Source organism: Pempheris klunzingeri, chromosome 3, assembly GCF_042242105.1.
Source record: "Pempheris klunzingeri isolate RE-2024b chromosome 3, fPemKlu1.hap1, whole genome shotgun sequence".
Lineage (NCBI taxonomy): Eukaryota > Metazoa > Chordata > Actinopteri > Acropomatiformes > Pempheridae > Pempheris > Pempheris klunzingeri.
In genome coordinates, this window is record NC_092014.1 from 10,539,564 (window position 1) to 10,553,728 (window position 14,165).

The following is a 14,165-nucleotide window of genomic DNA, read 5'->3' on the forward strand; positions in this document are numbered from 1 at the left end:
CTGAGAGGTGGAATAGTAGGAGGTTCTGTCACTAACATGTTCATGTGCTTTTACAGAGCAATGTAGGCATGCTTTTCACATGTGTGACAGTAATATTTATATAATTTCTTCAGATTCTGTCAATTAGAATATTTTTTCTGTATGATTTTAATACTGACTGAAGTAGTGCTTTTGAGATTGACAGGTAAATATTCAAGCCGCAGAGATACTTGAACTCAGTCACTTAGGACGGCAACTTGCTCCTGACTTGAGGCGGAAGCCATGTATTTTGTGCCAGGGCACCATGGTCTCAGATGTGGAGGCTGTGACTCTGAACCGAGGTCTTAGTCTAGTGAGGCCCACAGAACTATACTGTTGGCAAAAAGCAGAGATGAGGTCCCGAAGCCATCAAACTTGACACCCCTCACCCGAGCCTAGAAACTGTGTTCATTTTACAAACAGATATGTAGACCGAATGGGCAAACTCCCATGACCCCTCTTGTATCTTTACAGAAGTAAGGAGCTGGTCTCCTTCACTCAGATGGAATCTGTGTTTGGCCAGATCACCCCCTCCAGCACCCAGGCGCTGCCTCCCCCTTCTTGAGTCACCACCCTGTTAGCCAGGACTTCTTTCAGGGTGTCTAGGATCAGAATTTGCATTGAAGGGAGCCAGTTAAGGTGGTCTGGGTATCTGATCGAGAATCCTCTCTGTGGCAGTTTCATGGGCTCTGGACTAAAGGGCAAACCCAGAGCACATGAACTGGAAATGCCTACCGCCATGTTTGATTTAGTCAATTGTTTTCTTAAACTTTTACCTCAAATGTCCAATGGTAATTTAGCTAAGATGGTGCATTTTAATGCTCACGAGTGCCTGCTCTTGCACCCTTAGATTCATTGTCTGCATCTGTAAACTAAACCCATTGTGAATCACATCTTCCTGCTTGTTTTTGTTCCCCTTTGAGGCCACAATCCACAAGAAACCTTTTTATATTCATTTTCAAAACATCGACAAATGGTTGTGCTTATATAATATCATAAACAAAGGATAAACTTGCATCTCACAGAATCTGCAGATGTATCTGGTGAAAAATGTGCGTTTAATTGCAGATGAAAAAGCCAGGATGGGCAGCGGACCACAGGTCATTTGTCACACATATGCCAGGTGTGTCACAGGAGACAAGCAACTAACACACAACAGGCCGCGGTCGTGTGTTTGTGTGTTTCATAAGGCCTATCAATCCCCACGCCATCCCACTCCACTCAAACATGCTAATGTACCTGTGCTCTGCTCTAATTGGTCCCAGTGATGCTCGCCCTGCTCCACCTGTGTTCATGGGAAGCCTCCAGTCAGTCCTGCAGTCAGGCCCCCGCCACTGCGAGCGAGCGTGCAGTGCTAATATTATGCAAACAAACACTTCTTTGTTGTTTGGCACTTCTTGCACCGACCCGCCACTGTGGAAGAAAGGGAGAAAGTAAGTAAAGGGAAAAGGAGAAAGGAGTGAGGGGTGGGTGAGTGGGGGGTGCTTGAATTCATTAGTGTGATTACCTGAGGTGTGCTACTTTACAGGGGGTAATCTTCCAGCCCGCTTCATACCCTCCAAACTTCAGCCAGTCCACTAATGAGCGCTTGGAAAAGTTAGTCAAGGTGGAGAGGTGCTTTGAGGAGCTATACACCACAGACTAAGGTGTTATTATATATGCTGGAGCGGAAAACAAAGGATAGCTGCCTATTTTATAACAGCTTGGACCAATGAAGGTTGATAGTGTTTTAGCCGTTAGTTTTTGATTTTGAATGCACTTAACAAAATTGCACTATGGACAGTGTGCCAAATGATGAACTCACATCAGAACATCAGAACAAAAGTCTCTTGCTTGAAAACCTGGCATATCTGAAAGAATGAAATTATTAGGCTATTAGGAGCCTCATTTTCTACACCATTTGAGACAACATCCTAGATTAGTCATCAGGACATTCAAAGAGTCGCTTCTCTCTGAGGTGATGTTGAGGACTGCACCTTCCCTCCTATGCTGTAAGAGAGGGTGGATTAGAGACCAGATCAACCCCTCTCTCATTCTCTTTTTTTCTGCCCAGGAGCTCAGGCCATGGCTTTGGAGAGACAGCTGCCATGAGCAAGGCTTAGGACAGTCCATGGGGACAGAGAAAGTGTCAAAGAACAAGAAAAGTGCAGGAGCAGCTTGGTTACGTTGGACAAGACAAAGAGGTGAGAGGGAGGGGAGAGAAATCCAAAAAGAATATATATAATATATATATATATATATATATATATATAGAAAGAGAGAGAGAGAAAAATAGAGAGAGAGATAGATCCTGTAACTTTCCCCTTCCTCTCGCCCTATGCCTCTGCTTTATCACACAGCATCAAAACATAGCTTTAGTCCCCTGAGTGGCTGGCCTTTTTATCTGCTCCCGAGCTTCCCACGGCGGGCCGCATCCACCCATAATCTGCTGCCGTTTCATGTCTGGAGCGCTGTAGAGGAGGATAAGGGACTTGTTCAAGTGAAGATCAATGAAGTTGTATACATAGCATATGTGCATCAGAAGAGTGTGATTCCTTTTTTCTTTTTTTGGTGGCATCCACTCTGATGAAAAAGAAAAGTCTACATGGATGTCTTGAGGAGTCATGCCTGTGATCTAAAAGTAAAAAAAAAAAATAATTATTGCTGACTAAAATTTCACACCACAGTCAGGGGAAATTGCAAAAGCATGGTGAGATTTCTGTCACGGATTCTGTAAAGCATCTACCTTTTGTTTCTGAACTCTCTCCCTATGGATCAAATGTGAAGGATAGACTCAATGAAAAACTGTAAACATGATGCATTATACATTCGTCAAAAACACATTTGGCTGTATGTCACAAGTACCTTGTTATTTAAGACAGTGCCAAGTGTCTGTGTGTGTGAAATCAAAGCAGACTGGTGTATTGGCAGCAATAGCAGGGGTGTGAAACTGTGTCAGTGAAGTAAAGGAAATCACCAGAGGCTGTTTTCTATTCACTCAACAGCTGGTTGACGAGATCTTGCAAGGACTAATTGTGCATCAGTTGAAGGTTGCAGAAATTCTCGGTTTGTGCTTTGACTGTTCTTTGTACTGTGGGCTACCCGCCTTCCCACCCAAGTGGCACGCACTCACACCACACCGAGGGAACTTAAAAGTACAGCAGAGAAGCCTTGGGATACACACACAAGTAAAAAACACACATACACAAATCATTGATCGACCCCAAAGTCAACCCGTGACCCTGACCTCCTCTACCCCTCCAGGAACAATCTCCTGTAGGAATCTATGGAAAGGAAAAAATACAAGAAAGTTGGATTTAAAACGAAGTCGGGGTGAGGCAAAGAGATAAAGACAGAGGGAAAAAAAATGACACCGAGTTGATTGTGCTAGAATGAATACAAGGGGAAGGGAGGAAAACTTTGCATTTGGAACTACTGATCAAAGTAATTCCCACAGGAAAGCTCTCTTAATGAGAGCTGTAAAAGAAAAGAAGGGTGGAAGACAAGGAGAGAGTGAAAAAGAAGAAAAGAGGGGTATGGCACTCCATTCCTACACAGAAAATAAAGAGATGAATTATATACAGCGCCTAGTGGAAGACATGGGTGTGTGTTGGGGGGGTTGTTTGAAGGGTGTTTTCAAGATCGTTTTAACGTCTTCACTGAGGGAGTGTCAGAGGCAAGGCCAGGTTAATTAAACCCACGGGAGTACCAGCTGAGGGGGCCCGCATTTGAATATGTCACAGAAATAGCACGAGTGTGTCAGCCGAGGCCGGGGCTTGGCGAGCAAACATGTTGACTATGCATTACAGGCTAAAAGGAAGAGAGAGGAATAGAGACAGTCAGACGGCGAGGGGTGGGGGCTCCCAGATAATTTGTGTGGCACCGTTGCTTTGCTCTTCTATACCCACCGCGCCACCGGATTTCTCTGAGTTATTAATGTTTGTCATTAGCTGCATTACGCTGGAGGACAGTGACTGGAAGAAAAAAAAAAACTGCAGAAATTTATATGGGACAAATATTGACAATAGCTGGCTCCTGGGTATTGGAGAAGAAGAAAAGATGCAAACTATGTTAATGAATGGTAATTAACCACAAGGGTTTGTCTCTCCTGGATCCCAGCTAAATTGGTCCCCGAGTTGCAGCTAGAGACAGTCCTGGCCTAATCCTTTATTATAAAAAGATAAAGGAAAACGACATCATTAGCATATATTTGAGATGGGAGGGGGGATTAAAAAGTGGAATTATTTCTTTTTAATTCCTGAACGGAGGATTCTTCACACCATTGTTAATTATACATAATAAAAGAAAGGAAGAAAGTGGTGAAGAGGAAAACAAAAGCTAGGAGAGGTAAAGAAAGAAGTAAAAAAAAAAAAAAAAGGATGACTTGAAGGGAGGAGTGTGTGGTCTCTTGTGTAGGATGCCAACTCAAGGACAGAGGAGACCAGGATCATGGTTTAATATTCAAAATGAATAATAAGAGAGGGTGGAAAAGGGAAACAGATAAAAGAGGTTGGAGGTAGTTATGTCAAGGATGGAACCACTCCTCTAATGCACCCCTGTGCTGTGCTGCATACGTGCCCATGTGGACCCTTGTTAATGATGTCAACAGCAGGGGTCACTTGTTACAGACAGGAACCATGCCAACAGTCAGCTGTCAATCATGACAGAGGTGTGAGAACCCTGCTGTCCACCAGGGCATCCTCAGTCACCATCACACACCGACTGACACTCCTTTGAACTGCTGGAAGGAACAAAATACAAAAGACCATTTAGATGTGGGATTTAAAAGGAAATTCACGACAACAATGCTGTCTTTGAAGAAAAAAATATAGACAAAAATATATTAAATGGGTTTTTATTTAGAAATAAAGAAACGGCTTTCAGAGGAGAATCATTGATATTTAGCATAATTACCTATTAAATTATCAACAGAACAAATACTTACAGAATATAAGCTGTGACAAATTTTATACATTCAAAAACAACTCATCATTTCCCTCTGAAATAAAAACTTGCTGTGCATTTGAAGAATAAAATTCTGTGGGCTTCAGTCATTGGATAAGGTCTCTGAATATTCTGCTCAGTGCTGCATTCCTTACTTTCTCAAAGTGTCGACTTGGCATTGCTAGGTCAAGTCCCTGCACCCTAAGGTCCTTGAGGTGCCAAATAAATTAGGGGGAGAGGTAAAAATGAGTAAGAAAAAAAAAAAACCTCTAACTTAAACATTAGCGTAAGCATTTGCCTTATCACCCCAGGTCTGTGTTGAGAGTGGGGGAGAGTGGCTGCACTGTAAATTAGCTTGGTGCTAAAGGGCCCTGTCTGATAGACGTAGTGCACTGAGCGCTAACACAGATGTCGAGGGCTCATTTACAAAAGCTGGGATGCTGTGTTGAGCCTGTGGCCTAGAGTGAGTCGACAGCGCTTTTCTCACAAATATTGGTTCTGCTGCCCCGGCTCAGCTTGGCTCAGCCCAGCTCCCACTGAGTAGGAACCGGGGAGGGAGAGAGGGAGGGAGGGAGAAAAAGAAGAGGATGACAGTTTTCCCAGCCTCAGCCCAGGGAGTCAGGCTTTTTCGCTGACTGGTGTTGCGAGCGTGGCCAGCTCTTCTGTCAGCACTTTCCTCTCCTTCATCTTCACGCGAACAGCCTCCATTAGCTGGCCGGCAGAGGGGATCTGCAGGGGAGGGGAAGGATAGAAAAAGGGTGTGGGGGCGGCGGTAGAAGGGGTTAGAGAAAATGAGGAAAACACACAAATGCACCACTATTAAAAAAAGCCAGATTTTTGACACCTGGCAGCATTTCAGAGAGCCTATGCGCTGTTTTGTGAAACAGCAGAACTTCAGATAGCGCCTGAGGACTTGGGAAACTTTTGAGGGACTGTCCATTTTGACTGTTGTGGCAAAGAAATTCAGAAAACAGGCCACACAGCAGTAGTTTCTACACCTGATTCACTCTCTTTCTTTCCTAAGCTTCCATTCTCAATCTATGGTACAGTAATGCACAACTCCAAAGTATTAAAGGACAGGTTCACATTTTTCACGTCTGTCTTGAAACAACACTGACATGCCAATATGCACATTCAAACAGTTCTTGTTTGCTGCTGTAGTTTCTCATGTGCATAGTGGCAACAAGGACATCCTTTCCTATTCTAAATTCAATGTAAGTGATACAGGACAAAATACACAGTCTTAACTCTGTACAAATATGCATTCTTAAGTTTAAGAAAAAGCTAATATGAAGTGTCAGCTGGTCGAGTAAAGTGTCCTAAAATTCTCTCATTCTGTTACAATCTCTGTGCTGCAGCTCAGTGAGGAAACACTTGAGTGGGAAATATATACCAACGTGCCTATAATATTAGAAGATCCCTACTTAATTAAAAAAAACTCAGACTGCTGAAGCCTAATATAAGCTTTAGCTAAATTTCAAAATTCATTTTGATTTTTTTCCTCATCTTATTCTGGAATCATGTCAGAAAGGGATTTCTTCATGGCCAATACGGACAGTGGGCATGGAGCTAGATCTGGGCATATCAGCAGTATTTTTAGGACAGACTTGAAAATATGTGAACCTACCCTTTAAGTAGAGGAATATGGCAAGCACTGCCTGTTATTTGGAGTGGGGGGCTGAAGACACATTACACTTCCCCTAGAGACTTGAGTGGATCACCTCTCTGCAGACACGCCTCAAGGCATAATTATCAATCAATCAATCAATCAATCAATCAATCTTTATTTATATAGCGCCAATTCACAACAGCGTTATCTCAAGACGCTTTACATAAAGAGCAGGTCTAGACCAAACTCTTTAATTAGAGAGAGACCCAACGATTCAGGAATTCAAAATTAGGGATTCAAGAATTCCCACATGAACAAGCATCAGATATTATATTGAGCAACAGTGGCAGGAAAAACTCCCCTTTAACGGGAAGAAACCTCGAACAGACCCAGGCTCAACGTGAGCGGCTTCTGTAGGGGTCTGCGTTGGGTGAAGGTTGGACAGAGAGAGAGAGAGAGAGACAACACAAACAACAACCAGCGTACTAGCAGTGACTATAGCACTAACAATAGGAATAGGAATTAAAACACCACTAGGCTTCACTGGGGACATTTACAGCATTGCTGTCTTTTTAGCGGACTGTGTTAATGCTGGGAAGGTAAGACGATGAGAACTGATACTGACCACATACTCATACAGGATAACAAAGGTTGAGTATGAAGGAACTTTCTACATGTGCTTGCTTAGTTGTTGTTGTTGTGGAAATGATGGACAAGTAAAAAATAAAGAAGTGGACAGGCTTTTCCTCGGAGTTCTGACTAATTTTGTTTTTCCTCTGAATCGACACAAGGATTTTATGGTCATTAAGGCGCCTGATCAAAGGCTGCATTCATACTGTATCACCCATAAATATTCACTTCAAGTTATGTGAAGCCTTTTATAGGCGCCTCTTTCAAGCAGAGAAACAAATTCAATCCCTGAGCAATTTCCCAAGTCACATGGCATGAGATGAGAAGTGGACTGGTCAGGCTGAATATAGTGACTTCAATATCATAAAATATTTGGCTTTTTATCTCTTAAAAGAGAATGTGAAAACATAAGCTATTGAACCATACACAGAAACCGTCTGATACAAGTCTGAAGAGCTGTAACAAACTTTACTGAATAACATCTGCATCAGGGAATACAAGGTGATTAACACACACTCACAGCCCATATTAGAATTAGATCTGCAGCTGACATGTTTTAAGGACATGATAAAGGACGATGATATGATTTGAAACCATCGTCTTATCAGTTTCCAACATGTCTGGAGAGGGAGAACCTCAGAAACGCACGCACACACACACACACACACACACACACATAAAAAACACACACACACACACACACACACACACACACAGTCCCCCTGCCCCATGACACCTCTCTCTTCTTCATTAAAGGTAAGAGGAGTAGGGAACATAAGGCCCCGTGTGCCGGGAAGTGTGTATGTGTGTGTGCACTTGAGCATGTGTGCAGTGGGGAGTCAGTTCCAGCAGTAGTGGATGCATCAAACACACAGTGCTATTCCTCAGAGAACCACTACACTGAAGTAACTGCTGAGACATCTCCCTCTGCCTCCGTCCCCCTGGGAGAATTCACTCTCTCTGTCTCACACACACATTCACATAAGAACACACACATACACACAATTTCCTAATCAGCTAATTGCACTTAGAGCCACTAACTATGCAAACAAACCCACTAAAATAGAGACACAGCCACAACACAAGGCTCTATGGGACAGCAAAGAGGGAGACTGGATCATTAAAAGTACCAATATGGGAATATGGGTAAACAACACCAACAGGTAAACATGATCTAGATAAATCTATGGGTGAAATTCACGCCCAACACCCTCTCTACTTTCAATTCAAACTGCTTTTGGGGCATTTTAGGTCCTTATAACAGGCATTGGAAATGAGGGAAAGACGGATGAAAAAAGGTCCACAGCCGGACTTGAATCTGTGATGTTGTGTTTCATAATCAGCGTCTTAGCCCCTAAAGCACAGGGATGCCCATCTCAATTCGTCCATGACAGTCCAAAAACACAAAAACTGTGTAAAGTGCGAGCAGCTTCATTAAAGTTGATATATGTCACCAAGTACGGTGAGCGAAGTTTTTGGTCTCATGGTTGATAAATGATTCTGTTGCGTTTGATAAAATACCTCTCATTCTGATTCATCTCCCTACGGTGTGTGACTCAGATCAGCAGATTCTGGCAAAAGGAAAACACATGCACTCACACACGGGCTCGCAAACAGGACAAGCAGGACTACCATTCCCTTTCATCTAACTGCCACATTTGCTGGGGACCAATACCCTGCAGGATGGTTGGAGGTTAGCTGCGATGCAGCTGCTCTACTGGGTCCCCTGGGCTCCTTAAGGCAGTGTTAGGAACTGGCACTAATGTTATGCTACAGTTGATTTAGCCGGGCCCCTGTCCCCTTTGGCAGAGCTGGCCAGCACCAACACTAAACAACAGAGCTGATGTTTCGCAAGAGGCCCTGTCCCCTTTGGCAACGCTAAAAAAGCTACTGTAGCATTAAGCCATTCTAACTCACATCCATTACTATTCAACAGGCCCTGCAGAGCAGACCTTTCGTCTAGGTATAATCTCATGAACGTGTTTCAGAAGTGAACTGACATGTAAAGCCACTGACACTGACATGTGTGTGATTGTCGGTGTGTGTGTCTGTTTGTATGTGTGTGAAGACAAGGACAGGGTCTGCGAGCAAAAGGTGTTTTTATGAGCCAATTAAATGACATTGCTATTCTACAGCCTGGGGCACACCTCAAGGCAAGGAGCGGCTCAAAGTTGCAGCACTCCAGTGACCATTGTCTGGTAGTGGCATTACACACACCAACTTTATTTTTTCTCGAAAGATCGATCATTCCAGCTCTTTTGTCTTCTCCCTCGGAACAGGTTAAGCGCAATTATTTCCAAGGGCCCAATTTGTGGGTAGTTGTGAAGATTGTGTCAAGCTGCTGGATATCTAAATGAGTGCGAACGAAGAGGGAGGGGGAATCTGAGAGTCTAAAAGAGATATAAGGGGGAACATAATCTAAATTTCTGCATGGGCTCAGCAACCGACGACTGGGTGCTTTTTCTCAGTTATATTCTAGTTTACCACCTTATGAATAGAATGTGTAATTAGGTGGATGTTGCCGCTCAATTTAAGTACATTTTCCTACTACAGAAGTGACATTTTGGTCCCGCAGAAAAGTCTACCTGTATACCTGTAACAACATAAGTTATATACAGTTTGTATATTCATACTGTTACAAACAAGGATGCAGACTACCACTTTACTTCGCAGTAAGAGAACAGTAAGGTTTCAGAACTAACTGGTGTGACAGGTGGTGAAGGATTCTTGCTAATAATCTTTGTCCCTGGCTGGTGAGCTGCCTCCAATCTAGGCCACTTTTCAAGGTAAGGGAGAAGTAGTTACAGTAGTTTTATCACAGAGGGAGAAAACAGCTCTTTGATCTTTGATCTTCTCACTTTTGTTTGAAAATCAAATTTATCAAACGGGGGAATAACAACAACAACAGCATGATAAATAGATGAAGCACAAAGGCACCATACTATAAAGTCTTGCATTTGATTATCTCCGATAATGAATATGTCACATTTGCAAAGAGGGGCTCAGGTAAGAAAATCACTAAAGCACAGACAAGCCTATTCTCTCCCTCTCCTTCATAATTACCTACCCCTGCAGCGGAGCAGATCCCTCTCTTTTCTCCCCTTTAGGCCACTAGAGACTGATATGAAAGGGAATTGGACACTTGGGGCCACAAATACTGTAATTAAAAATCTCTCCTTTTCTTGATACGTTGTTTGGAAACATCATTTCAGTGCGCAACGTGCATTTGTTAGGGATCTGACCTAAATACACCCTAGATTAAACACAGGAAAGCACCGGGTCTTTGTTTCAGGTTCCTACTCATTAGGTGTGAAAATGAGGTGATTCAGGCACAACTGGGGTATAAATTTAGAAAGGTGATATACATACAAAAGAGATGCAACCTTTAGGTAGGATTCAGCAATCAAGAACACACGCGTGATTAACAGTATGGCTCATTGGCCGAGGTAATGTACTGGGAAGCAGTTACAATCAACAAAAGTGACTATGCCTGCAGCAAACTGTCACATGCAAAAGAAATGGGTGCTAATAATTGTTGCCATTTAATGTTTGTTAACTGACATTAGGGAATTTACACATCTAGTCATCTAGTCAATGAGGAAACGTCTACTTTTGCCATTAATCTCTGTCTGTGACAACTTTAAGAGTGGACTTTAAGTCCACTGTGCTCCATAGGGCGACCCTTGGGTACAATCAGACTGGCAGTAACCTTAAAGCTCCAAATGGCATCATGACTCAAGAATAATAACATTATTCCCCTGGCCTATTTCTACCGATCTCCTGTAATGTGCTGTTTGCTACATTGAAGCTCGCCTGGTTAAGTAATCACACCAACAGTTTAATGGCAAAGGAACAGCACCAACACGCTGTATCTGCTGTTTCTATTTATATGAACTGCAAATTGAACAAACCAAAAAAAGTCACAGTGCACTCTGGTATTAACAACAACTCTAACAACGGCCTCCTCCTGGGAGCCCCCCCCCAGTTCCCTCCTAGTCCCCACCACTGTTCCAGTGACATATTTACAGTACAAAGGCTCGGCTCGAGTCCCTCCACAAACATACAAACACACTTACAGAGACGGAAAAGAGTGGCTGATTTAATTAGCTCAATCATTAAATGAGGCTTAATTAGTCACTTTCCTTCAGAGAGACGTGTGGGACTCTGAGCTGTTCCTTGTCATTACGGAGGCATAATGAGCCACACAACACAACGCACTACCGCTTGCCCTCACAGCATCGACAACAATAGAAAACTTTCCCAGTACATTAGCATTGCGAGGCATGGAGCCTTTGATATGTTTAATAGAGAGGGTTCATGATGTAATGCCCCATGGAGGCGCCAATACGGTGAGAAGCTTTGAGAGGAAGTGACATGAATATAGTTTGTTATTTAACTTAAGATAAATGATGCCATTTGCCGTCGTAGCAATGAGATAAAGCAACCCCTCCCTAAAGTTCACTATGGATTTGAAATAAGTGGAATTATTTCATCCCTGCCGTCCATCTATAAACGCCTTTGATGTTTTATAACAAGTCCAATCCAGACTGGCCTTGGCTGTCTCTACTACTGTCTTAATGCTCGCCTGCTTGTTATAGTTTGGAGGCTGATAAGAAGTGATGCTTGTACGTCTCCCTTGGGTGTGATTGTAGGGTAAATATTAGCAGGCCCTCAGTGCCACCCCATACCAGTAAACCAAACCGCTGTCCTCTCATAAAGAAATCAACAGTCAATGACTTTTTAAATGTTATTATGCTGTCATGAGGCTTGAGATGGGTATGTGTGTGTACAAAATGAGTCTGAAAAATGATCTGGAGGGAACGTGTGTGTTTGCATGCATGTGCACACGCTTGCATGCACATGCTCCTCCTGTTCATTATTGGCCAGCAGCAGAAGCCAGTCATTTCCCTGTCTTCATAAAGACTTGGCCCATTAAATTCTACCTCCAGTCAATAATTAGGACTCCACAAATAAACCAAAGGCAATTAAATCAATGCTTCCCCGGGCCAGTGCCTGGACCCCATGGCCCACATGGACACTCCATCTTCTCTGCTGGCCTTATTCATGGTGGGTTGCAGTGGAGCCATACAGTACACCCCCTGGCCTGCTCATGATTATTAGATAGCACCGTCCCTCGATCCTGACCATGGAGCGCCGCTTATGGTGGCTCTCCACTGAGAGGTGTAGGGTTTGATTTCATTAACTCACCAGTGGAGGTGAGAGATGAAGATATGAATGCAATGCTTCATTTGGTTTTGAGTGGACATCTGGGGCAACGGTGAGGGGGCACCCTCTGAAATGTCCGCCACTTCTTTGGCACGAAGGGAGCAGTAACTCAACGCGTTCACAGGTACATATCTCCATGCCTGCAAGGCGGTTTGCCAATGTGTTGTAGTTGTCTCTCATTCTTGTCAGACACAGATACACACATACATACCAGTTTTCCGCTCTTTCACACACACACACACACACACACACACACACACACACACACACACACACACACACACACACACACACACACACACACACACACACACACACACACACACACACACACACACACACACACACACACACACACACACACACACACACACACACACACACACACACACACACACACACACACACACAGTGAGTGATGGGCTTGCTATTGACAGGGCCACTGAGATAATAAAGTGCTGTCCCACTGGCAGCTCCATTAGGCACTGACAGTGACAAGATGAGGCTGTCGTGAGAGTGCACATGCACACACTACAATGTGCACATACCCAGACATACACACACAGATGGACACATCCTCATCCTCTTTCAGTGACAGCCAGCCAGTTAAGGACATGGATCTCTCTCTCATCTTTCCTTTCACTCGGTCTATTTCTGTCTCTGTCTTTTTATCCGAAGAAGTGTGTGTGAGTGCAGCTCGGGGGTAAGATCATATCACTATTAGGGGAGTGTGTTATTAGTGTCACAGGCAGGGTGACAGGACAGGCCATTCCACTTCACAGATGTTCTGCTTGGCGAGCCTTTCATAAGCCATGACAGAGAGTAAAAAGGCAGAGGGGGTACAGTGTGAGAGTTCTTGAAGTGTACTCCCTCACCAAGAAACCACTCGCTTCTCAGCACCAGCAGATGTGTGTAGTACAGGCACATTATCATTGCAGCCTTAAAAACGTCAAATTAGGAGATCACCCTTAATTAATCAACAGACAGGTGCTAAAAGCGTCTTCATAGACTGTACCCTCTGTCTCTTAGCATGTGAGATGTCACACCAGAACCTCATTAAAAAGAAGAGAGACACAGGCGGAGATACAATCTGATGTCCCCCTGATATGACAGTACTCTTTTAAAAACCAGACGAGAGGAAGCCGCGAGACAGAGAGAAGAGGAAAGCATTCGAAATAAATAAATAAATAAACAAAAAACAGAACAAGATGGACTTGAAAGGGGATAGAAAAAGTCTGTTGCAGTGAAGGGGGATGACTGCGGTGGTCCCAGCGGTCCCCACAGGGACCTACGGGCAAGTCTCAGCCTTGTCATACTCCGCTCTTCTCCTCCTCCACTCTGCACAGCAGCTCCAGACCCCCCTTCCACCACCCCTGTTCTGCCCACGGAAAACGTCGATAGCAGGCTGCTGGTGCCGAGGTCTCTGGTGGACACTAGCTCATTCTCCCGGCATCGACAGGCCCGCCAAATCAATATTTAGTTCCCCACTAACAAGCTGCCTCGGGGTCTGAGCCAGAGAGAGAGAGTGAGAGAGAGAGACAGAGAGAGAGATAGACAAAGAGAGAGAGAGAGAGAGAGAGAGAGAGAGAGAGAGGAGTGCAGGACAGTGGAGGATGGCAGAGAGAGACAGAGAACAGGGACTGAGAGCTGTCCAGCTAGAAGGGAAAAACATGGATTCAGTAGAGTGTTGTGTGTGTGTTAGTGTGGGAGGGGGAGAGGAAGGTGGAAAGGTCAGAAGAAGATCTGGGGAACAAGAGAA

General features: G+C 44.0%; 1 protein-coding gene across 1 annotated transcript in view; it reads right to left on the minus strand.

Moving 5' to 3' along the window:
- Positions 1 to 4,929: 4,929 nt before the first annotated feature.
- cntln (centlein, centrosomal protein) overlaps positions 4,930 to 14,165 on the minus strand; it is an 82,074-nt gene continuing 72,838 nt past the window's right edge. The window contains exon 26 of the mRNA XM_070827952.1: positions 4,930 to 5,670. Within this exon, the coding sequence (XP_070684053.1) occupies positions 5,560 to 5,670 (111 nt within the window). The 3' untranslated portion in view covers positions 4,930 to 5,559. The remainder of the gene's footprint in view (positions 5,671 to 14,165) is intronic.